Genomic DNA, 25,033 nt, shown 5'->3' with positions numbered 1-25,033 from the left:
CATTCTGACCAAGTTTCATTAAGATTGGGCCAAAATTGTGACCTCTAGAGTGTTAACAAGCTTTTCCTTTGATTTGACCTGGTGACCTAGTTTTTGACCCCAGATGACCCAATATCAAACTCGTCCAAGATTTTATTGAGGGTAACATTCTGAGCAAGTTTCATTAAGATTAGGCCAAAACTGTAACCTCTAGAGTGTTAACAGTCAAATTGTTGAAGACGGACAATGGACGACTGACGACGGACACAGGGCAATCACAAAAGCTCACCGTGAGCACTTTGTGCTCAGGTGAGCTGAAAATGGCCATATTCTATTATACATATATTCTTTTATTATAACTATGACCATATTTTTCTGTTTTTAGTTACCCAATGGCATTAAAATGATCTTTTTGTCACCAAAAAAAGAACGAAAAAAGAAAAAAAATGGTCCTTCAATTCCACAGCACAAAAATCTATTTTTTTATTTCAAATATGACCCCATTTTTCTATTTTTAGCTACACTGACCTTGACCCTGATCCCAGTGACCTCAGATACATCCCCAACCTTTTGTGTTTTATAAAAGCTATCTATCTACACACCCAAGTATACTGACAATAAGTGTACCCAAACTATTGAAAGATGTTGAGTGGAAACATTATTCTATTTTTAGTAACAGTGTCCCAAAATAATTTTTCAGATAAGCTTGCTGTACACAAAGTTAAGTCCAAACTAAAATTATAAAGCAGAAACTGCCTTCTTGATGACCACCAGGGGTGTGGAATTCCTATGTCCAACTTATCCAACCTTGATGTTTGACTACATAATGAACAGGGATTATCTACTGCCAACTGTCAATGTCCTTGCCTGGCTTGCCAAGTCTGAGGAATGCAGATCAAATAATATCACATAATACATCCCCTCGCACACATATAATTAAAATTAAAACTCCTATTAGAATCAACTTACTTTGGGTCAAGAATGAATGGATTGACCCCTGGTGTGAGAATATCTGTAAGATGCTCTGAAACTCCCTTGTATGTTTTCCCAATCACCAGTGCATCAACTAGACCAGTCTCACTCACTGTCCAATCACCTTTCATGCTTGTTCTGCTTGTATCATAGATTGCCACACCAGTACCTTTATCCTTCATACTTGGCTGAAAACAATTATTTCCATAGTATAATTCTTTAACATGGGTGTAACTTAAACAAATTGTTGATATAAGAAATGAATAGTGGTTTGTTGCCATTTTAAACAGGGGGCGAGAGTATGAAATATATTGCATGTATATAAAGTGCTAAGGCTAAAAGCTCTGTTTCTCTGGTTAAAATAATTCATTAAGTCAGTATACTATCCCTGTATATAGTTTCATTAAAGGAAATGTATTTGGATTGTAAATATATAACTTTAGGTATAAAGAAAGTTGTAAAGAGCAAGTACCATAGCAAGAACCATTAACCTTCTACAAGCCTTCTAAATGACTTCCTCCCATGAAAGGATTTAACTTTGGGAACATTCTAGTTCACAGTAGTGAGTTGCAAATGCTTTGAAGTTAGTGACTATAACCATTTGATTACAAAATCCCAACTTATAAAAGTACATACCGAAGTCTGTGAAGTATTGAATGTGACAACAAGGAGAAGACCATTCTTCTGTATAACCATATCCTTGAGAGAAACAGTCAACATTATCTTGTTTGTCTGACCATCCACCATTACCATGGTATAGTGTTGGACATCCAACTTCTTTGATACTGAAATAACATTAAGTTTTCTTACACCTACTGTAAAGGAGGTTAATATTGCAACATGGAAATATTTGATTTTTTTTGCAAAAAGCATACATTTGCAAAATTAAACTAGAACTATCACAGGAATGACTTATACCCCCACCATACGGTCTTGTCACAGAATGGCAACCACAAGAAATTCTAAAAATACTTAAAATAATATGAAACATAAAAAAACTTAATACTTAAAAAGAAAATTTTACTCGTCTTTGGAGTACTTCATCCTGGGCTTCCGCAGCACATATAAGTAATACTAGTATATGTGCCCAGGATGAGGGATGAGGTAAATATAAAAATCTCTAACATTAGAGATAAACTAAAAATGAATACAAAAAAAGTGTCTTATCGACACATGTTACCACAAAAAAATGTCTTTACTTTTTACATAGGACTAATAATAAAAAAGTTAGAAAAATACCTAAAATATTGAAGATCTAAAAATAGAATTTCTAAAAAAAGACTTATTCTTGGAATTTAAGGGGAAGTAACTCAGTACAAAAGTTAAGAAAAGGTTACTTCCCTTTGGCTCTAAGCCAATCAGAATGATATAAAGTGAAAATGCATCAAAATTAACCTTAAATTCTAAGTAAAAGGGGGCATAATTCATGAAAAATTGGTGTCAAAGTTATCCACCTTGTGTCACATGATGTGGGTGATGAGGTGGAACATCTGTTTTGAGTTTGAATCAAATCCATTTAGTAATAAATGAGATATAGTGAAAATGCATCAAAATTAACCTTAAATTCTAAGTAAAAGGGGGTATAATTCATGAAAAGTTGGTGTCAGAGTTACCGGTATGCACCTTGTGTCACATGATATGAGTGATAAGGTGGAACATGTATTTCAAGTCTGAATCAAATCCATTTAGTAATAACTGAGATAATAGATTTTGCGACAGTACAGGACGGGACGCGACGCAACAAAACTGACTCCTATATAGCCCCCACAAACATGTTTGGTGGGGGTATAATATCACATAATATGTTAATTTCAAATTTCATGCAATAAGTCAAAGAACAGCTTTTAAATAATTGATGGCAAACTAATTATTTTTGCAATTCAACTTTCCCATCAGAATTATGTTTGTGACTGTCAGCAAATGAATTTCTTAGTATTAAAAACATATCTCAACTGAATGAAACTGCAAAGTTTTTTAACATGTCTTCCCCTTCATAATTACAATATAACAGATTCTATGACACTATCATTTTGATGAAATTATGTCCCTTTCTGTATGTAGACATACACTTCAACAAAATTCTGTTTGCATTATTGTAAGGGACATAGTATCTTAATAACCACAAATCATAACTAAATGCGACTTCAAACAATAGCAGAGGCTATAATATTTCCTGGAGACAGGAGTGTGTGTATGTGTATGTGTTTTACTAATTTACAATAACCAAACTTACACAATAGCTCTACTTTCTGGAATCCACCATTCTTGTCCAACATTATCTCATTAATATAAACAAATTCATCTCTTGGTGGTAGTGCTGCAAAGCAAACATTTACTATAAATGGTACAAGCAACAATAAATAATGCTAAATTTTTAAAATGGACTGGTCCATTATTCAATTTGGACAGCATCACTTAATATTCAAAGGAGTGTTCACTGAAAATTTACTGACTGAACAGCAAACAGTGCAGACCATGATCAGCCTGCATGGACATACAGGCTAATATCATGATCTTGGTCTGCACTAGTCGCACAGGCAAAATCGCTTGCTGCCAGCAGGCTTGCGGTTAATAAAGAAAATGAATATCTAGAGTGCATTCTAAATAAACAAATATATCAACATTTGATAAATTTACAAAGTTTGAGTGTATTTGTCTTTTAATTATTCTTACCCTTCTTATTTGCTAGCAGTGAGTACAAAAAAATAGATCTACAGAGGATGACAATTAGCTTTCTTTGTACAGGAAGATTGCAAATATCACCCCTCCATACATTCGCAATCATTTACTTTTCTAACTTGGGCAGAAGTTAATTTACTCAAATTGACATGAGCTTAATTACATTATCAAGGTTGTTATCTTACAGGACAACATTGTAATAAGCTGTTCAATAGCTACTTTCAGTTTCAGTAAACATTAAAAGTTTTCAAACAAGAGCTGTCTGTTGACGGTGCACTTGACTATTCGAAGACACGATGGAAGGATGGAGTCAAAATACTACCAGAGATTTTCAGACAGAAGAAGAAAAATAGATAAGACACTGTACCTATATTTGTGGATTTTGATAAGTCTTGCACAATATGGCAATGTGTGACCATGATAATAAGCAAGTGTTCAAAGTTTCAAAGCCATAAATCAAACAGTTTAGACAAAATATGGAATGGTATGCGAAACTTAACTAATTTCTATGTCAAAAAATAACTGAGGTATAGCCCTTGTCTTGCCTACATACATGTATGTATACTATGATGGTAAACAAGTGGTCAAAATTTCAAAGCCAGCATATGACAAACAGGTTAGGCAAAATATGGACTGGTATGAAAAACTTAACTGATTTCCAAGTCCAAAAAGGGCAATAATTCAGCCAAAATACTTGACAGCGTTATGTACTCTTGTCTACAGATGGAAATCGTGATGATAAACAAGTGTTCAAAGTTTCAAAGCAACACATCAAATAGTTTTGACAAAACATGGACTTGTACAAAAATTGTACCAGTTTCCAAGTCAAAAAGGGCCATAATTCAGCCAAAATAGTTGACAGAGGTATGTACTCTTGCCTACAGATAGAGACTGTTATAATAAACAAGCGATAAAAGTTTCAAAGCCGTATGTCAAACAGTTTACACAAAATATGAACTGGTATGAAAAACTTAACCAAGATGTGCAAGTTAAAAGGGGCCATAATTCAGCCAAAATCCTTGATGGAGTTAAGTACTCTTGCCTAAAACTGGTTAGGGTGATGGTTCATAAGTGTCGAAAGTTTCAAAGCTTTATCTCAAAAGGTTTTGTCAAGATGTGGACTGGTATGAAAAAATTAACCAAGGTGTGATGCTGACGCCATGGTGAGTAGTATAGCTCTACTTATTTTTCAAATAGTCAAGCTAAAAAGGATCACAGACTCTGCAACAATGAATATGAAAATATCTTACTTGGTTTGGCTGTTTGTACAGTTGATGGTTTCTGTGTTGACTGCTGTGCTGTTGACTGCTGTCCTGTCGGTGTCTGTGTCGGAGTAGCTGTATTGTCTGGTTTCTGTGTTGGGGTAGATGTACTGCCTGGTGTCTGTGTTGGAGTAGATGTGTTACCTGGTTTCTGTGTTGGAGTTGATGTGTTACCTGGTTTCTTTGTTGGAGTAGATGTGTTGCCAGGTTTCTGTGTTGGAGTAGCTATGCTGCCCGGTTTCTGTGTTGGAGTAGATGTAGTGTCTTGTTTCTGTGTTGGAGTAGATATGCTGCCTGGTTTCTGTGTTGGAATAGATGTAGTGCCTGGTTTCTGTGTTGGAGTAGATGTAGTGCCTGGTTTCTGTGTTGGAGTAGATGTAGTGCCTGGTTTCTGTGTTGGAGTAGATATGCTGCCCGGTTTCTGTGTTGGAGTAGATGAAGTACCTGGCTTTGGTGTTGGATTAGATGTTTTGCCTGGTTTCTGTGTTGGAGCTGTTGTTGTATTGTTTGTTGTGCTGGCTGCCTTCTGTGTAGAAGATGGACTGTTTTCTGGTTTTTGTGTTGTAAGCGATGTATTACTCTTTGTATCTGTAACAGCTTTATGTGTTGTCTGAGGAGTTACAGTTACATGTGGAGTACTCCCAGAGCTTTGTGTTGTTGACTGAGGAGTCCTTGTTGAAGCTGAAGCAGTGGAAAGTTTCAAAGTTGTAGACTGATCTTGGGCCTTGGTTGTGCCATTTCCAACTGATTCTGTTGTCTGTGATGATGGACCATTTTCAGATTTACCAGGTGGCTGAACAGTACTGATGGAATGAGGTTGTTTTGATCCTTTACTTGTAGATGCTTTAGTTGTAACAGGTACTTTTGTAACTGAAGAATCATTTGGTGAACTTGTTACTGGCTTTAATGTATTTGTTTTACTTGAAGTTACGTTAGGTCCCGTGGAAGGAGACTTTGTGACTCCAGACTGCTGTGGAGTATTTGTATGAGAAGTTGCTGTAGATGGTGGTTTTCCTGTAGTTGTTGGCAAAGATTTGCTAATGGAAGTGTTTCCTTTACTACTGTCAGAGACTGGGGTTGGCTTGTTTGTTGTTGATGGAGAATTACTGACAGTTTTTGATCCAGGTACTGCTGTTGATGTTGAGCTATCAACACCAGACACAACTAACAGCAACAGTCCAATTAATACCACTATATCAACCTTTGAGAAGACCATCTCTGAATTACTATGTAAACACTGAAAAAAATGTAGAGGAGAATTAACATCTGAAAACATATTTTACATATTCACAAGTTACTGAATGAGACAGTTTTCAACAACAAAAATCAGGGCCCAGCTGTTTATCTTCCTAGAAAAAAAACTTTAGGTCACAACAAATTTATATACATGTATGTACTAAGGAAACTCCCATAAAACCTCATTTCATACAGTAAAACATTGATAGCTTTAAATGTTACAAGATGATGACCAAAATGCATAATGGTTTCCATGGTATAAAGCAATCAAAACATAGAATGTGGCTCACAGGTACTCGGAACATAATAGTCAAGCAAGCAGTGTTTCGCTCTGTATGAAATAAAAATGAATAACATTAAATAAGCACATGTCTCCAATGTTAGTGTCCTGTGACAATGAAAGTAAAACTTATCACTCATTTTTCACAACAAAAATTCTTAAAGCCAGTTAACAAGTAAAAATATTAGTCTATAAAATGGCTCAAACCAGAAAACCAAATGAAGATATGGTTGGAAGTTGCTAGCTGTCCAGTAACCGATACATTAATACTGCATTATATGGTAACTGGAGGGAGAATGGTATAATCAGACAGCTCTTAACACTTCCATTTGTTTAGTTTAAATATTTTCAGATGTTGTTTCTATTTAGCAGTAGTTATCTTGAAGGAAATCCCGAATGCAAAACTTTCCAATGATACTTTAAGGCGTAAAAATAATTGTCTGTTTCCAAATAGTTTCAAAAGTGCACTTTTTATGCTGTAAACATGGTCAGAGATGTTAGAAATCAACTTACTGATGCTCTAAAGGCATAACCTCTTATTTGTATTATGATTTCTTGACACAAAGGTAATTTCTGAAAAGTCCCACTTAATAAAAAAAAATTCAAAAAAAAAAGTTACTGACCTTCCTACCCTAATTTTTTTTAGCATGTTACTGGAAACAAACAATTTTTTTTACGCCTAATCAAAATTTAAAAAAATCAAATCAAGAAATTTATAACAAATAACACAAACAAAACAAGTGCCAAAACAGTAAAGATTTCAAGTAAACAATGATAATTGATCTGTTTAGCGTAATGGATACTTAAGATTTTTTGCAATATTTTGTTTTTCTAAGGATTGAAGTGTTCTAATTACTTCCGTATCCCATAACCTGCAATATACTAAAACAACAGAACAAACTGGAGATATTTTTTTTACGAAAACTTAACATACATTTCTTTCATTTTGAAAATCATAAAATTGTTTTGACAGTTAATTATAGTATCCTCTCTACACAAGTACCATTTTCAATAATCATATCTAGTACCAGACCCCCAACCAATATATGTTGGTTGCCTACAGACACAGAAGTGTAGTGATAGTAGGACACTTTAAACAGCTTTGCTACTGGGTACACTCTTCAGTTTAGCGACATGGTTAGGCTGTCTGCTTATGGATCACAAGGTCTGAGGTTTGATCCCTGGGAGGGACCTTGGTATTTTCTCACTCAGGTTTACTTTAATGGTGTCAGAAATGTTTGACAGACTCAGGCAGCAGGCATGGAGGGTCATTCTGGAGAACTAGTGAGTTCTGAAAAGTAAACAGGGAGAAGAGTAGACATAGTAGGTTTATAGGCTACTTCCAACAACCTTGCTGTTGGGTTAACCCTTAAATGACATGGTTAGAGTGTCCACCTACAGATCACTAGGTCTGGGTTCGATCTGTGGTAGGGACCCTGGTATTTTCTCCCTCAGGTTTACTTTGGTAACAGGACCTCTTTACCCAGCCTAGTACTCATGCCTATATGGGCTGTATCTAGGCAAATGTACTATATGGGTCTAAGTATTTGCCCACATCAGACCCATATGGGACCTATATACAATGTCTCAGCAGTGTAATGTACAATTGTATTGATTTTTATCTTGTAAGTATTGTCACTAAAGTTTAGTAAAAAAATAGTTTTTGTATGTTTTCTTTTAAATTTCAATATATTTCTTTTGTCTCAAAAAATATGTTTCCCAAAAGGACGTCCCATATTTGCTATTGTGACCGCTCGGGCTGTGTATGTACATGTATCTATCAATTTTCTTAGTATTAGTTCAACAAGAGCTGTCCCTAAGACAGCCAAGCTCGACTATTCGAAATATTGTCACAGAAGCAGGAAATTATTACCCAAAATGTAAAATATCAAAAGAGTTTTAAGTTCGAAACGGGACATAATTTGACCAAAATGCATATAAGAGTTATGGGACTTGATGCTATCAACTAGTCTAATAACCCCAAAGAAACATGTTAAGTTTCAATTCCATATCTGCATTAGTTTTGGAGATAGCAACTTGCATGTAAAACTTTAACCAGAATTTACAAAGTCCAAAAGGGGGCATAATTTGCTCAAAGTACATGTTAAGAGTTATGGAACTTGACCCAGTGAGGTTGGTAACTGACCTAGAAAAAGAATAAATAAGTTTCAAAGCTATATGCCTTTTGGTAATAGCTGTATGTACTTGCACGCAAAACTTTAACCAGGATTTTCTAAGTCCAAAAAGGGGCATAATTTGCCCAAAATACATGTCAGAGTTATGGGACTTGATTCTATCAACTAGTTTTATAACCCCAAAGACACATGTGAAGTTTCAATTTAATATCTGCATTAGTTTTGGAGATAGTAACTTGCATGTAAAACTTTAACCAGGATTTTCTAAGTCCAAAAGGGGGCATTATTTGCTCAAAATACATGTCAGAGTTATGGGACTTGACCCAGTGAGGTAGGTAATTGATCTAGAAAAAGAAAAAATAAGTTTCAAATCAATATGCCTTTTAGTAATAGCTGTATGTACTTGCACGCAAAACTTTAACCAGGATTTTCTAAGTCCAAAAGGGGGCATAATTTGCTCAAAATACATGTCAGAGTTATGGGACTTGACCCAGTGAGGTAGGTAATTGATGTAGAAAAAGAAAAAATAAGTTTCAAATCAATATGCCTTTTAGTAATAGCTGTATGTACTTGCATGCAAAGCTTTAACCAGAATTTTCTAAGTCCAAAAGGGGGCATAATTTGGCCAAAATACATGTCAGAGTTATGGGACTTGACCCAGTGAGGTAGGTAACTGATCTAGAAAAAGAAAAAATAAGTTTCAAATCTATATGCCTTTTAGTAATAGCTGTATGTACCTGCACGCAAAACTTTAACCAAAATTTTCTAAGTACAAAAGGGGGCATAATTTTGCCAAAATGAAGGTCAGAGTTATGGGACTTGGTGCTATCAACTAGTTTTATAACCCCGAAGACACGTGAAGTTTCAATTCAATATCTGCATTAGTTTTGGAGATAGTAACTTGCATGTAAAACTTTAACCAGAATTTTCTAAGTCCAAAAGGGGGCATAATTTGCTCAAAATACATGTTAGAGTTATGGAACTTGACCCAGTGAGGTTGGTAATTGACCTAGAAAAAGAATAAATAAGTTTCAAAGCTATATGCCTTTAAATGATAGCTGTATGTACTTGCATGCAAAACTTAACCAAGGTGTGACGCCGACGCCGACGCCAGGGTGAATAGAATACGAGCTAAAAATATAGTCATAATTTGACAATCATATCTTAACTTGTTATGTACACCATTATAGGTCCATACATTGAAGTTAACAAAAAGAAGAAATTTTCGAAAACAAACATTTAAACCTTGTGAAATTATTTTAACTGGGTGCAATTTTGAATAAGCTAACATTTTCTTTTTGGAACTACTGAAGCAGTCCGTTTATTTTCTTTAAAACATCAATAATGTACAATAATAATAGTTACAAATAAAAAGGTATGCTAATATATATCATTAACAATCGTTATTGTTTCATAATACATTTGAATTTCTAAGATATTCTCATACTTGTCAAACTATTTAAAGAAAAAAATAAACATAACATTATCAAAACCGGTATGTAGTTTGTATCTTTAAATTGCGCACAATATCTGGACAGCCTCAAAATAATTTTGAAGTTGTCTTTATGCGACGATTATTCATAAAATTAAGAAATAACTTTATATAAAAGACATCATATAACATACCTATTGTTGAAAGCGAAAAAAAAATAGGTCTGTTTGATGTATTTATATTTTGTGGATACTCAAACAATATCTTTAAAAAGATGCAAATATTTGGACAACAGATAATTACGTGACATTTTGTTTTTGTAATATTGTTCTAATACAAGGAGGTCATCATAAAATATTTTAGTCACATTAATAAAATTTGAACGCCTGTTACTTAAAAAGTACGACTTGTAAATACTATAGGTTAACTGACTGAGTATGATATTAATAGCTGCGTATTTATGATATGTCGGTTTATAACCAATAACAAGATATTTCATACATTTAAATGAGTGATTGATGTGTAGCCTTTGGAAAGTGTTTTGAATATTTTCCCATAGAGGTTTTACATACTGGCAGTCAAGAAAAAAATGCTCTGCAGTTTCTATGTTGTTACAACAGTTACAGTAAGGATTATCGAGAATTTTCCAGATATAAAGATTTTCATTTGTTGGTACTATTCTATGAATTATTTTCATTCGTAGTTGTTTGACCCTGTTATCGACGATTACATTGTTTATTATATAGTAAACACTTTGCCAGTATATTTTTGTTTTAAAATACTGCTCCCAGTAATTATGTTGGTAGGGTTTCTCTATTTTATTCTCCAGGAAAATTGCACGTATAGTTTTATTAGTCATTGCATCTATTTTAGAGTTTATGCACGATAAATTTGTTCTGATCTTTGTCTTTATTGATTCATCAGTATTTATAATTGTTTTCCATGTTCTAGGTATTGCTTTCTTTATTTTGAAAGTTTCAGCTGCCCAGTTCACTTTATTTTGCAATTTATTTAAAATAACATTTTCGTCAATTTTCCCATCTTTTACAATATCATTAATAAATACAATATTGGAATTAATCCAGCTTTCAAAATATAGTGGTTTTCCTGCATATTTGATGTATTTATTTCCCCATATGATTTCTTTTCTAATATCATAATATGTCTTTGGCTTTTGAGAATTGAGAGTATTATTAAATTCTATGTAATTCTCTAACAGTTCGTAATAAAATGGAAACAATGGTAATCTAGTTTTTGGAAGGGATTTTATAGAGTCAATATTCATATATAAAATCAGTAAATTTTTACCAAATTGGTTAAGAATTACATTAGGGATAACTTTCCAGTTAGCGTTGTTGTTTTGTTTCAATGCTTGGATCCATTTCATTTTCAGAGATTTGTTATAGGATGCAATATCAGGTACATCTAAACCCCCATTAACTTTAGGCCCAATTAAGACAGATCTTCTGATTTTTTCTTTTTTATTTGACCAAATGAACTGAAATATCATTGTGTTAATTTTTGAAATGACGTATTTTGGTGTCGGTAACGATTGAATTAGATATGTTAGTTTTGGCAAAAACAACGATTTTATTACAGTTGTCTTTCCATAAAATGTTAAGTTTCTACTATTCCATTTGTTTATCATAAGCTGACAGTCTTCTAATTTATTATCCCAATTAAGTTTTTCACATTCAGTCTTATTTGTACTAAAATAGACACCCAGTGCTTTTACATATTTCTTAATTGTTATTCCATAGATTTCAGTTTTGTTATCATTTTTGCATTTTCCGATAAGAATTAATTCTGTTTTTAACCGATTTAGCTTAAGGCCAGAATGTTTTCCAAAGGTATCCAGAATTTTCAGTGCAATTGGAATTTCATCTGTATTGTGTAAAAATAATGTTGTATCGTCAGCTAACTGGCTGATTAAAAGTCTTTTAATCTGTGTGCCTGTTTCGATTTTAATGCCAGATAAACAAACTGATGATCTAATTTTAGTCGCCAGAATTTCAGCAATTAAAATAAACAATAGAGCAGATAATGGACATCCTTGTCTAATACCACGTGTAACTGAGAAGAAGCGAGACTTCCAGCCATTGTTAATTACGGAAGAATAAATATCATTGTAAAGTATTTTAACCCATGTAACAAAAGTATTCTTAAAGCCAAAGTTACGCAAAACATCAAACATAAAATTCCATTCTATTGTATCAAAAGCCTTCTTGAAGTCGAGAAATAAAACAATGCCCTCTTCATTTAAAAACTCCACATAATCAATAACATCTTGAATTTGGCGAATATTGTAACCAATAAAACGATTTTTTATAAAACCTTGTTGATCTAGGTTAACAATTTTTGGCAATACTTTCTGTAGACGCATTGCCAAAACTCTTGCAAGTATTTTATAATCGATATTTAATAAAGAAATAGGGCGCCAGTTTTCTAGGTTTTCTGGGTCACCTTTCTTATATAAAAGTGAAAAAATGCATTGTTTTTGACTCCTTGATAACCTATTTGCATTCATACTCTGTGTAAAGGAATTTAATAACAGTTTATCAATTTTGTTCCAAAACGCTTGGTAAAATTCGACTGTGAGTCCATCCAGCCCTGGACTTTTATTAAGTTTCATATTATTTATAGCGTCAGTACATTCTTGAATGGTTATAGGTCCTTCACATAAATTTGCTTCGTACGGTGTTAATTTGCTTTCTAGTGTAATATTATTTAAATAATTTGATTCGTCGTATGTCTTAGATTGTGTTTTGTATACCTTTTCATAAAAATTTACCTGTTCATGTAATATCGAATTTATGTCTGTAACGTGTTTTCCATTAATCTTTAGAGATGAAATTAATTTCCTATTTTGACGGGATCTCTCAAGATTTAGAAAATATCTGGAATTTTTTTCCCCTTCTTCTAAAAACTGTACCCTTGATCTAACTTGGGCTCCATGAGTTTGGAAATCATATATTTGAGATATTTCATGTTCTATTTCAGCTATTTTACTATTTAAAGTTTCATTATTTTCAGAATAGAGTTGGGTGAGTTGTTTTTGAAGGTGATGTAATCTATTATGCCTTTTACGTGACATTTGTATCGAATACTTTATAGATGCTTCTTTTATTTCATATTTACATATTTCCCATTTTAGAATACTGTCGACCTCTAAACATTCACATTTTTCGATAATCTCTGAAATAATTTCACAATATTCTTTATTATTCAAATATGCATTACTCATTTTCCAATAACCAGGACCTCGTTTAAATGGTGATTTTAACTTAATAGATATTGCTAAATGATCAGTACTTTGTATAACTGCTGGTCTAATATCACATGAGAATATAAGTGGAAAAAGGTTATTTTCAACTAACCAAAAGTCTATACGACTTTTTTCTGTACCATTCTTTCTTCGCCACGTATATTGATTTATATTTTCATGTAATTTTCTCCAAATATCTATTAAATTATGACTTTTTAGCAGTTTAAGTAAACCTGAATTAATTGTAAACTTGTTTGAATTCGAAGCATTTGTTATTCTATCATTTGCCTGCAATATATCATTAAAATCTCCGCCAATTATTTTAATGCCTTGCGCTTTTACAAATAACTCATCAGCTAAGTTAGTATAGAAAAGAGTACGTGACTTTTTGTCATTGGGAGCGTATATGTTTAAAAAACAAAATATATTACAATGCGTATCCACATTAACCAAAACGTATCGTCCATTTGTGTCTGTGCAACTGTCTAGTATATTATAATTAAGCTGTCTATGAAACAGAATTGAACAACCTCTAGCATTACTTTCTCCATATGAATTATAAAATTCCCAGTCTTCAAATTCATTCTTTAAACTATTAGTTAAATCTACTGTGAAGTGTGTTTCTTGCAAAAAAACAACTTTGCACTTTTGATGATTTAACCATTGTATAAGACGACTGCGTTTATTTTTATCCCTAAGACCTTGGCAGTTTAGAGATATCATGTGTAATGTGTCAGTACTTTTATTCATAATGTTTGTGTAATTGATTTTAAAAAATTGTGACACAGAGTTTTAACAAAATAGTTAAAATAACTATATAACCATCTAAATAAAAAAAAAAAAAAAAAAAAAAAAGATACATCTGTATTTTTTAAGAAGTAACATGCGCGCACTATAATATAAAGAAAAACACATGTGCAAAAAAATTATACAAACACATATCAACTTCTTTGCATACCATTTAAATTTATAAAATACATACTAAATTTTAATAAAGTAACTTGCGTGTGTTATAACATATAAATTTCATATGATAAGTACATGTCTTATGTCCACACGAAGTCTTAAAATTTCCGTGCAAAGTATATAGCATAATTTTCTATTGTCCTGCTTATATAAACACATTGACCGATAACAGTATTTAGCAAAGAATAGAACCGCAGTATATAAAACACGTGATTTAAACTTCAAGCAGTTGTCAAGTTTAATATCTGACCATTCAGTTAATAAAGATGGCAGTACTCTTTCAAAACACAGATCCACATAATTGACAAGATTATGTATGGCAAAGCACGATATAATCGTGAAAATCAGTACTGTTAACAAGTGTTAAGCAAAATCTTTATCTATTTGCGCCATTTTCATATATTAGTGCAATACATGTTCTTATATTTTGTGATACAAATGTACTTATATTTTCTACGTATTTTTTTTTTTTATATACCGTCCATTTATATAACTATAGATAATTTATTTATACCATAGCTTTCAATATATCGTACCTATCATATAGGTCACGATGAAGATCCGTTACGTAATGCATGTCCGTTAATACGTTACTCATAGTCCATAAAGGCACATACATGTGTCTAAGGAATGAAATGAAGGCAGTTTTGCGAGTCATTTTAATCATAGACGAGTATCTGGGTCCTTTCTGATTTTCTTAGCATCGTCATTTAAAACCTCCGCCGGCGTGGGAGGTGACCGATCTACTGCATGACCCTGTTTGCCCTTGTTCGGCGTTTCACAATTACTATCCATGCTTTTCATGTAGCATTCGATTTGTTTCTGACCACTCATGGGTTCTTTGTTGGCTTTACGATTATGTTTTCCTTGCCGTTTCTTTATAACGGGAACATCCTCGTGGTCACTTGATGGACCATTATTCTCGGACTCCGCGTTATTCCTTACACAAATTTGTGTATCGCCAGTATTTGGGCCAGGTTCACTATCGGTACGTAGGGGTTCCGGTAGTGTGCTTTGTATTTCGCACTGACCGCGTTTATGTCCAGTTTCACCACAGTCTAAGCATTTCCAGTCATTTTGACATTCGGATATCTTATGTCCTTCCTGAAGACATTTCTTACATGTCACAACCTTGGTTGTGTCACTTGCACTCTGCCCAGGATGGAAGATTCTACCTGTAAAATGTCCAAATGGCATGAACTTTGGTAGAGGTACAGTAAGGGTACTTGATTTTACAATGCATAGGCGATCACCTGTGTCGCAGTTCGTGAGCTTTCCTTTAAAGCGAAGTTTTTCACGTTTTGTAGATATTATATCAAGGCCTTTTAACACAAGTGCATGCGTGATTGTATCATCATGCACCGAAAGAGGAATGTCTTTAATGCGTACCTTGGTGGTATTTTCTCCGTCCAGCCTGTTAGGGTTTGTGTTGAGGAACTTAACACGTTTTCCCCTTAAAAGGGCCCCCTCGGTTAACAAAGCTACCTTGTCACCAAGATTTTCGACGTAAATTCTCCACATTGCCCTAACCCTCTGAATTCCTGTTATATGGGAAGCATCGATGACTTCTGATAAGGCCTCATATAATTCTGTATGAGTCAACCAGTTCTCTTTATTCGGCTTCTGGCTACCGAACACACATGATTCCTGCATAAATATAATGGGCGGTCCGCCATATTGGTCAATCAATTCACTGTCTTGATTATAAAAATCACTGTTACCAATCATTTCGTTAATCTGTTTAGGCAATATTCTACAACAATACAAACACAAAATAGTCCAGTTTGAAGTCCAACTGTATAGAACAGACAACTCCTATTCAAATCCGTTAAACTTTTATTTTTTAACACGAGTAAACAAACACTATCCGTGGTTAGCGATCGCTTACAACAAAATTAATAAGCTAACATTAATGCTTGGCAATATAACTGTGTTGTGGTTAATTACTATAAATAGCTAAATGCATTGCTGTTTTTCTTTAATGTAGGATACAACTTTGATAAATGTACTGAATTATTGTTCGACCCATGTGGTAAGCCTATATCGGGGATCAAATCTGGGCAAATGTACCATACAGGCCCGAAGTCTTAGTCTAAGAAGGTATTTCGTATGGCATTTTAATATCTTTTTTCTTGTTTGACAGAAATCTTCTCTCTTCTAATTTTGTAGTTTAGTTTTGTCATTTAATTATTTTCTTAGCAACATGAAAACTGCATGGTATTTTGTATAAAATAGTCTTAATTGTTATTGACATGTACTGACATTACTTTTTCTACTTTAATTAATATAGAAAGCCTTGACAAAGAAGCTGTGACAACAACTTCATGCAAGTAGGGCCCAGAATTTCCAGAATACATGTAGCTCTGAACAAATCATATTGTATACAATATGGGACCCAGAAAGGACAATATGGGACCCAGAAAGGAGCCATAAATTAATTGTATATATAGTACCTACTAGAGCAACAGATAAGTTTTCAGTGTGAACTGGTGTTGACCCTTTGTTTTCGTCTGAATTGAATGTTGGCTAAAATGAATTGGGTATTCTAATTAAAACAAGTTACCCAGTTATTTTAACTTGAATTAAATATCATGCATGCATCTCAATGGGGGCTTGTCAATTTTTTTGTGCTTTTGACACACACTGATAAAATTGTAGGACATAAACTAAAAGAAACAAGGGAGTCTGAAATACAGCTATATCCCCCGCCACTGTTATGGAATAGTGAAAGGGTTGACGGTATTGGATGGAACCATTAAACATTTGAGTTGTGACCTTGACCTTAAGCTGGCAGGGGTGAATTTTGAATTCTACGCATTGTCTTGATGAGGGAAATATTACAGCCAAGTCATATGAAATCCTTCAAGGGGCTTAGGAGATACAGAGCAGACATAAAATGGAAGGCTCAAACCTTTGACCTTGAGCTGTGACCTTGACCTTGAGCCAACATGGCTAACTCATGAGTTCTGCACATCCTGTTGATGAGGTGATCAACTGACCCATTGAGTTTCATGAAAATCCTTCAAGGGGTTTAGGAGATACAGAGGGAAGGCTCAAACATTTGACCCTGAGTTGTGACCTTGACCTTGAGCAGACATGGCTGACTCATGAGTTCTGCACATCGTCTTGATGAGTTGATCATTTGACCTAAGCTTCATGATTATCCTTCAAGGGGTTTAGGAGATACAGAGCGGACATGAAATGGAAGGCTAAAACCTTTGACCTTGAGTTGTGACCTTGACCTTGAGCCAACATGGCTGACTCATGGGTTCTGCACATTTACTTGATGAGGTGATCTGATCATTTGACTTAAGTTTCATGATTATCCTTCAAGGGGTTTAGGAGATACAGAGCAGACACGAAATGGAAGGCTCAAACCTTTGACCTTGAGTCGACATGGCTGACTCATGAGTTCTGCATATTGTCTTGATGAGGTGATCATTTGACCTAAGTTTCATGAAATTCCTTCAAAGCGTTTAGGAGATACAGAGCGGACACGAAATGAAAGGATCAAACCTTTGACCTGGAGTCGTGACCTGGACATTGAGCCAACATGGCTGACTCATGGGTTCTGCACATTGTCTTGATGAGGTGATCATTTGACCCAAGTTTCATGAAAATCCTTCAAGGGGTTTACCGTTTAGGAGATACAGAGGGAACATGAAATGTTACGGACAGACGGAAGGACGGACGGAGACCATTCCTATAACCCCGTCGTGGGGGATTAATAAAGGATCCTCAGTCACTTGTCCATTTGTTTTTGTTCTTTTTTTATAGACACAATGACTGGAATTTCATTCAAACATTCTTATTTACTGCAAATAATACATTATTGAAAAAGTATATCACTCACAATATGCTTCATTTGCTGGCAAATAAAATACACAATCTGAAATAATGTCACTCAAAATAAAAATACTTTTCACATCCTGTTCCAGTGTCCAAATCCGGTCATACAATATACCACTAAGGGGTCACCAAGGGTACAAGAAGGACCCTGAAGAAAAATCTAAGGAAAAAATGCGAAAATAAGGAAGATATGAGTGAATTATTTCGAGTATTTTTCCCATTTAAGTGCACAAAGGACCACTAAGGAGGTGCTAAGGACACTAACAAGAGCTGTCCGTAAGACAGCCAGTGCTCGACTATTCGAATCGTTGTCCCAGAAGCGGGAATATTACCCTAAATGTTAAAACATCTATAGAGTTTCAATCCAATATCTGCATTAGTTATGGATATTGTAACTTGCATGCAAAACTTTAACCAGAAGTTTTAAGTTCAAAAAGAGACATGATTTGGCCAAAATGCATGTCAGAGTTATGGGACTTGATGCAATCAACTAGTTTTATAACCCCAAAGACGCATGTGAAGTTTCAAATTATTTTCTGCATTTATTTTGCAGATAGTAACTTGCACATAAAACCAGAATTTTCTAAGATATTGTAACTTGCATGCAAAACTTTAACCAGAAGTTTTAAGTTCAAAAAGGGGCACAATTTGGCCAAAATGCATGTCAGAGTTATGGGACTTGATGCTATCACCTAGTTTCATAACCCCGTAGACACATGTGAAGTTTCAATTCATTATCTGTATTAGTTTTGGAGATAGTAACTTGCATGTAAAACTTTAACCAGGATTTTCTAAGTCTAAAAGGGGGCATATAAATTGGCCAAAATACATGTCAGAGTTATGGGACTTGACCCAGTGAGGTTGGTAATTGACCTAGAAAAAGAAAAAATAAGTTTCAAAGCTATATATTCCTTTAAATGATAGCCATAATTATGTACTTGGCCAAAATGCAGGTCAAGAGTTATGGGACTTGATGCTATCACCCAGTTTCATAATCCCATAGACACAATGTCATGTGAAGTTTCAATTCAATATCTGCATTAGTTCTGGAGATAGTAACTTGCATGTAAAACTTTAACCAGGATTTTCTATGTCCAAAACGGGGCATAATTTGGCCAAAATACATGTCGGAGTTATGGGACTTGACCCAGTGAGATCGGTAATTGAGCTAGAAAAAGAAAAAATAACTGATAGCCATATGTACTTGCACGCAAAACTTTAACCAAGATTTTCTAAGTCCAAAAGGGGGCATAATTTGGCCAAAATGCATGTCAGAGTTATGGGACTTGATGCTATCACCTAGTTTCATAACCCCGTAGACACATGTGAAGTTTCAATTCAATATCTGTATTAGTTTTGGAGATAGTAACTTGCATGTAAAACTTTAACCAGGATTTTCTAAGTCTAAAAGGGGGCATATAAATTGGCCAAAATACATGTCAGAGTTATGGGACTTGACCCAGTGAGGTTGGTAATTGACCTAGAAAAAGAAAAAATAAGTTTCAAAGCTATATGCCTTTAAATGATAGCCATATGTACTTGCATGCAAAACTTTAATCAAGGTGTGACGCTGTGAAGTTGAACGCCGGGGTGAGTAGAATAGCTAAAAAGGCACGACAATTTGGACAACTAAAGGGTCACTTAGTGGTTATATATTATAGTAATTATTCTTAGCAGTGCGGCCAAGGCCCAAGGTCAATGCCATTTACCATTAGGATATAAGGCATCCTTCGCAATTACTGATGGGTGCATACTAGCCTTACTTATTTGGCTTATCGGGATGACATATTTTATGATCTGTTATTTTATAGTTGTCATCCCTCCAAGCCTTACCCGTATCTCCATTTTACAGTTAGGAAAACGAAGACGTTAAAAAAGCCAAAAAAGTAATAAAATACTGGTCAAACTTACTTGCTTCAAGTAGAAACTTTAAATGAGTTGAATATAACCCATAATTTAAAAAAATAAACTTAAATATTTGGAAATATATGTAAATAGGTGCAAGGAGATATTTACCCTAACACCAGTTTCTATATACACAGCGGACTGCCGATGACACTAAACTGCAGAAACAAAACACACGTTCAAAAATGTCAGCGAGGCAATTCTATGCTTTAATGTCAATATAAATTCATTATCAGAGATGTAATCATTACAAATACATTGTACATGTAGCAGAAAAAAAGTTCCCAACGGATTTGAATTTTTCATTGGGGATTTCCTTGCAGAAATATGCAGAATAAGTTTGGACGTGACGGGACAGCGAAAGTCGAAAGTTATCATGCTTTCCCAAAACGTCCTATTATGTATCGCTATGACTAAATACCGGAAAGGGCCCTTTCCGCAAAAAGGACTTAACATGATCGGAAAGGGCCCGCCATATGTTTATTACTGGAATTTATTTAATTATTTCTTCATATTTCATTATGACATAATAAAAGAAAATAAATTACGATTTTTTTTTATCAATTTGTTATTTTTAAATGAATTATAGACAAAATACGAGTCATGACATAAACCGCGCTGATCGGAAAGGGTTTAACATGTTCGGAAAGGGCCTGTCACATGTTTATTATTGGAAATTATTCAATTATTACTTCATATTTCATTTAACAAACGAAAAAGAAAATAATTTAAAATAAAACAATTATCAGTACTCGAATTTTAAATGAATTATAGACAATATACGGATCATGACATAAACCGCGCTGATCGGAAAGGTCTTAACATGATCGGAAAGGGTCTGTCACATGTTTATTATTGGAAATTATTTAATTATCATAATTAATTAAAAATCGAATATTGATAATTTTTTTTATCTTAAATAATTTCCTTTTTCATTTGTTAAATGAAATGTGAAGAAATAATAAAATTAGTTCCAATAATAAACATATAGCAGGCCCTTTCCGATCATGTTAAGCCCTTTCCGATCAGCGCGGTTTATGCCATGACTCGTATTTTCATTTAAAAATAACAAATTGATAACTTTTTATTCGTAATTTATTTTCTTTTATTATGTCATAATGAAATACGAAGAAATAGTTAAATAAATTCCAATAATAAACATATGGCAGGCCCTTTCCGATCATGTTTCCAATGCCATCTTATATTTTACCTCCTACCCGGCTCACTAGACACATGCATTCCCTATCTTTCCAGCAAATTCAAACACCCTGTAATTATTACAAGTTCTCTTTCTACCCGGCTACCATCATTCTCTGGAATTCTTTGCCGGCTGACATTGCTCAAGCACCTACCCTAGACCAGTTTAGGCAAGGGGTAACCAAACTGGGCCAGGACTTCTGAGTGACCAGGCTGTTTTTAATCCTTTTACTGTACATTTCGCCTTTTTATTAGCACTATCAGCTTTTTCTCAAATTCTCACAAATACTTTATGTATTACTTTAATTCTCCTGTACATTCTTGCTTTTAAACTCTTATGCACTGACGCGCACCTGCATTAAATACTCGCAAGGGTGTCATGCAGTATTTATAGATAGATAGATGTTAGGCCCTTTCCGATCAAATATCACGGAAAGAGCCCTTTCCGGTATCTAGTCATGCCCATTATGTATAAAATTATTTGGACTAGGTGCATAACAAAGTTCGAGAATAACTACTGCTACAATTAAATTTACACAGCTTTCTCAAAACAGATTAGTTTAACTATTAGCCTTAAAAAATTCATTATAAACAATCAATTAATTTTTTCTGTTTAACTGTTGGTAAATTATGTCAAGATGTTAAAAGAAATTATCCAAATTCCAACACAAAATTCAAACCTTAAATAAATCTTTGTCTTATATCTGAATAAGCGACAAATATACATCAGGTATTTTTAACAATAAATGACATAACTCATTGTCTATCAGATAAATTCTGTTTTATCACACCTGTTGATTAAATTTGTCAACTTCCGGTTACCTGTGATATTTTTATCAATCCAAAGGAAGTAAATGAAGGAAAAGGAAACTAATTCATAGAGAATCTTTTTAGATTGGGTGAGTCTGCAAATCTCTGCAATGTACACCTGTCACATTTCCTGAAATATTCTGTGTAGCATTTGGTTATAGATATACTTTTTTCAGTAGTCAGTTAAAAAAGCTCATTCAGAGCTTAATTATGTTTTATTTGTATTGTATGAAAATAGCGGGAGCACAGCAATTTGAGTGTGTATATGTCTTGCTGACTTATCTTATCTTGTGTTCCATTAGGAAAATCGTTGTCTGGCCCTTCGCCTGTACATTGGTAAGAACGATAGTGCGATAATACGAAGATAAGACGCAAAGATACGATGTGAAGGCTAGATAATACGATCTGCAAACGCGACAATACAATATGACGGCATGATATCTATGTCAAATGGTCAGATACAGTCTCTAAACCATTCAATATCTTTCGAGGAGTCCGGCAGGGTGGTGTGCTAAGCACCGACTTGTATAAGCTGTACGTAAATCCACTATTAGATAGGTTAGAAACTTCTTCCCAAGGGTATGATAGGCAATATAAAATGCAACGCCAGTGCATGTGCAGATGATATTACATTGAACTCAAACTTGAAGAGTGAAACAGAAGTCTTGATTAGCATGGCAGAGGATTTTTCAAATCTAGAACGTTATTTGCTCCAACCAAAGAAAACAGAAGCTCTGAAAGTAGCGCCAAATTCAAGGAAAACTTACAGTCCTGATACATACTTTATATATGACAATCCTGTGACAAATTCACACACAAGTACACACCTTGGACTCAAAAGATCAACAACTCTTCGAAATACTGCGGAAGCAAATATAGACCAGAATATCTAGAAGGCACGAAGAACTGTTTATAGCTTCATGTCAGAGGGAGTGCATATGGTACAGGCGAGTTAGATGTACAAACAGCGCTCCACATTGTTGAAACTTATGTATTACCAATTTTGCTATACGGTTTAGAAACCATTCTTCCGAACAAAGGTCTTCTAAATAAACTTGAAGTATATCAAAACAGTCTTCTTTAACAGCTGAACAAACATTAACACTTCAGAAAAACACTTCTGATGTAGCGGTGTATACCTGAACAGACTTTCTACCTGTAGTAGCACATATCGATAAAAAAGCGCTCGTACTGTTCAACAACATCTGTCTACAACCTGAAAAAGCAGTAGAAAAGAGAGTGGCACGCCGACAGTTAACAGTGAAATCCCCGTCCAGTGCTAGCTGGTTCATAGCAGTGAAGCGATTATTCAGGAAATATGACCTGCAGGATTCCGAAGAGTTGCTAGATAAACCTGTTAAAAAAGAACTCTGGAAGAGAACAGTTCATGATTCTATTAACAAACATTGGGCAAATGAAATTAAGAAAAATATTGTTAACTCAAAAACTCTTGAAAATCTGAATGTTGAAATTGTGAAACCAAAAGAACTACATCCGTAGATTCAAATGAAGCCAACTTCTTCTCGTGATACAAACAGACTTGTTGTAAAACTAAAGTTTATGTGTGGAATGTACACCCTCCAGTCCGTAAGAGCCGCATTTAATCAAAACATGCAAACTGTGCAACCTAGAAGACGAAACTATGGAACACTTTATCCTGCGCTGTGAAATACCTTCTCCTGAGACCCCATTCTATTGGACATAGTGCATGAACTGAAAGTGATAAATTTTACATTCTGGGATCAACTTCAACCGAAAGAACAAGTGCAAATTATAATAGACTGTACCCACCTGTGTCAAAGACTCAATATCAAACACTCAAGGCTGCTTGTGTTAGAAAAAGTCGAATTTCAATGTAGAAGACTGCTCTTTAACTTACATACAGAAATATATAGATACTTAACCGCAGTTAAAAAATCAGAGAACTTTAAAGTGCACAAAACGGCGACGGCCACCGATATAAAATAAGTTTCTAGTTAATAATAGAACAGTCCATAAATCAGAAATTGTAAACTGTTTGTGACGTGTTTAGAACACGCTTTTCCTCTTTGATTGTGTCTGACGGAAGAGGGGGGGGGGGGGGGGGGGGGGGGGAGGGGACTCTATGATAAGCAGTTTTTAAATCCTACCAGGACTGAACTGTTTTGATATCTGTCTTCTGGCCTGTTGTTTCGTCGGGCCCTTAAGGGTGTTTCTCTTGTTGCACTGTCTTCTGAAAAGGCATTGAGTACATACGATTTTGGTTCTAAAGGTTTGCTTTTTATATATTTATACACGAGCATTTTTGTGTTTTACATGCCATGCCTTTTTGTTTCCATTACGTGTTTAAGAGATTCACCTGGAGGGGATTACTTTTATTTACACTGTCCCGTGTCTTTGGAACATGGTGGGGGGTAAGAGTGAGGTTGGGTGCGTACCATAAACCGGTTTAAGCTGGTGTTTTTGCCACTGACCGTTCCAAGGCGGTGCCCCACTGTGTTCCTTTGTTTGTTCGTTTTGTCCTAGTGTGTTGGCTCTGTGTGTGTGTATGTGTGTGTGTGCGGGTGGTGTGCACGTCTGCGTGCTGTAGGTTTCGTTTTGGGGAGGCTGCGTTTTTGGTGCGTGGCATTCCCTGTTTGATATTTGTCTTTGTTTTTTGTCTACAGAGGCAGAGAAGACTTGGATAACGATAACGATAACGATATGTATAGGTTATTAGCCTTGTATCGGGAAATATGCACGAGTTCTGTATTCTTCTGCTAAAGAAGGAGTGAATATTTCCCGATGCAAAGATAATAACGTAAATATTGTGAATTTGTTCAATAGTCTGAATAAGATTGACAATACTGAACTAAAAAAAATAATGCAACACAAATTAAATTACGTCACGCACCCATATGAAATTCAGGCGTCAGCTTGGTCGGAGCAAAACCTTGTATACATGGTATTTTACTTTTTTATAGTTGATGGTAATGTTACGCATTATGAAACCAAGGGATTTAATAGCATTTGTTGCTATTATTGAAATGTGAGTACACTTTTGGTCGGAAGAAAGATCAAGGTATTAGCATTCAGCCAGAGGGACAA

General features: G+C 34.6%; 1 protein-coding gene across 1 annotated transcript in view; it reads right to left on the bottom strand.

The window, feature by feature from the left end:
- LOC128547743 (uncharacterized) overlaps positions 1-21,969 on the bottom strand; it is a 39,334-nt gene extending 17,365 nt beyond the window's left edge. The window contains exons 1-5 of the mRNA XM_053520881.1: positions 21,949-21,969; positions 4,881-6,129; positions 3,185-3,268; positions 1,588-1,736; positions 949-1,139 (exon numbers count right to left, since the gene is read on the bottom strand). Of these exons, the coding sequence (XP_053376856.1) occupies positions 949-1,139; positions 1,588-1,736; positions 3,185-3,268; positions 4,881-6,108 (1,652 nt within the window). The 5' untranslated portion in view covers positions 6,109-6,129; positions 21,949-21,969. The remainder of the gene's footprint in view (positions 1-948; positions 1,140-1,587; positions 1,737-3,184; positions 3,269-4,880; positions 6,130-21,948) is intronic.
- Positions 21,970-25,033: the final 3,064 nt, after the last annotated feature.

This window comes from Mercenaria mercenaria, chromosome 1 (genome assembly GCF_021730395.1).
Source record: "Mercenaria mercenaria strain notata chromosome 1, MADL_Memer_1, whole genome shotgun sequence".
Taxonomy (NCBI): domain Eukaryota; kingdom Metazoa; phylum Mollusca; class Bivalvia; order Venerida; family Veneridae; genus Mercenaria; species Mercenaria mercenaria.
Note: the sequence above shows the minus strand (reverse complement) of the source record. Positions and strands in the feature narration are given on the sequence as shown.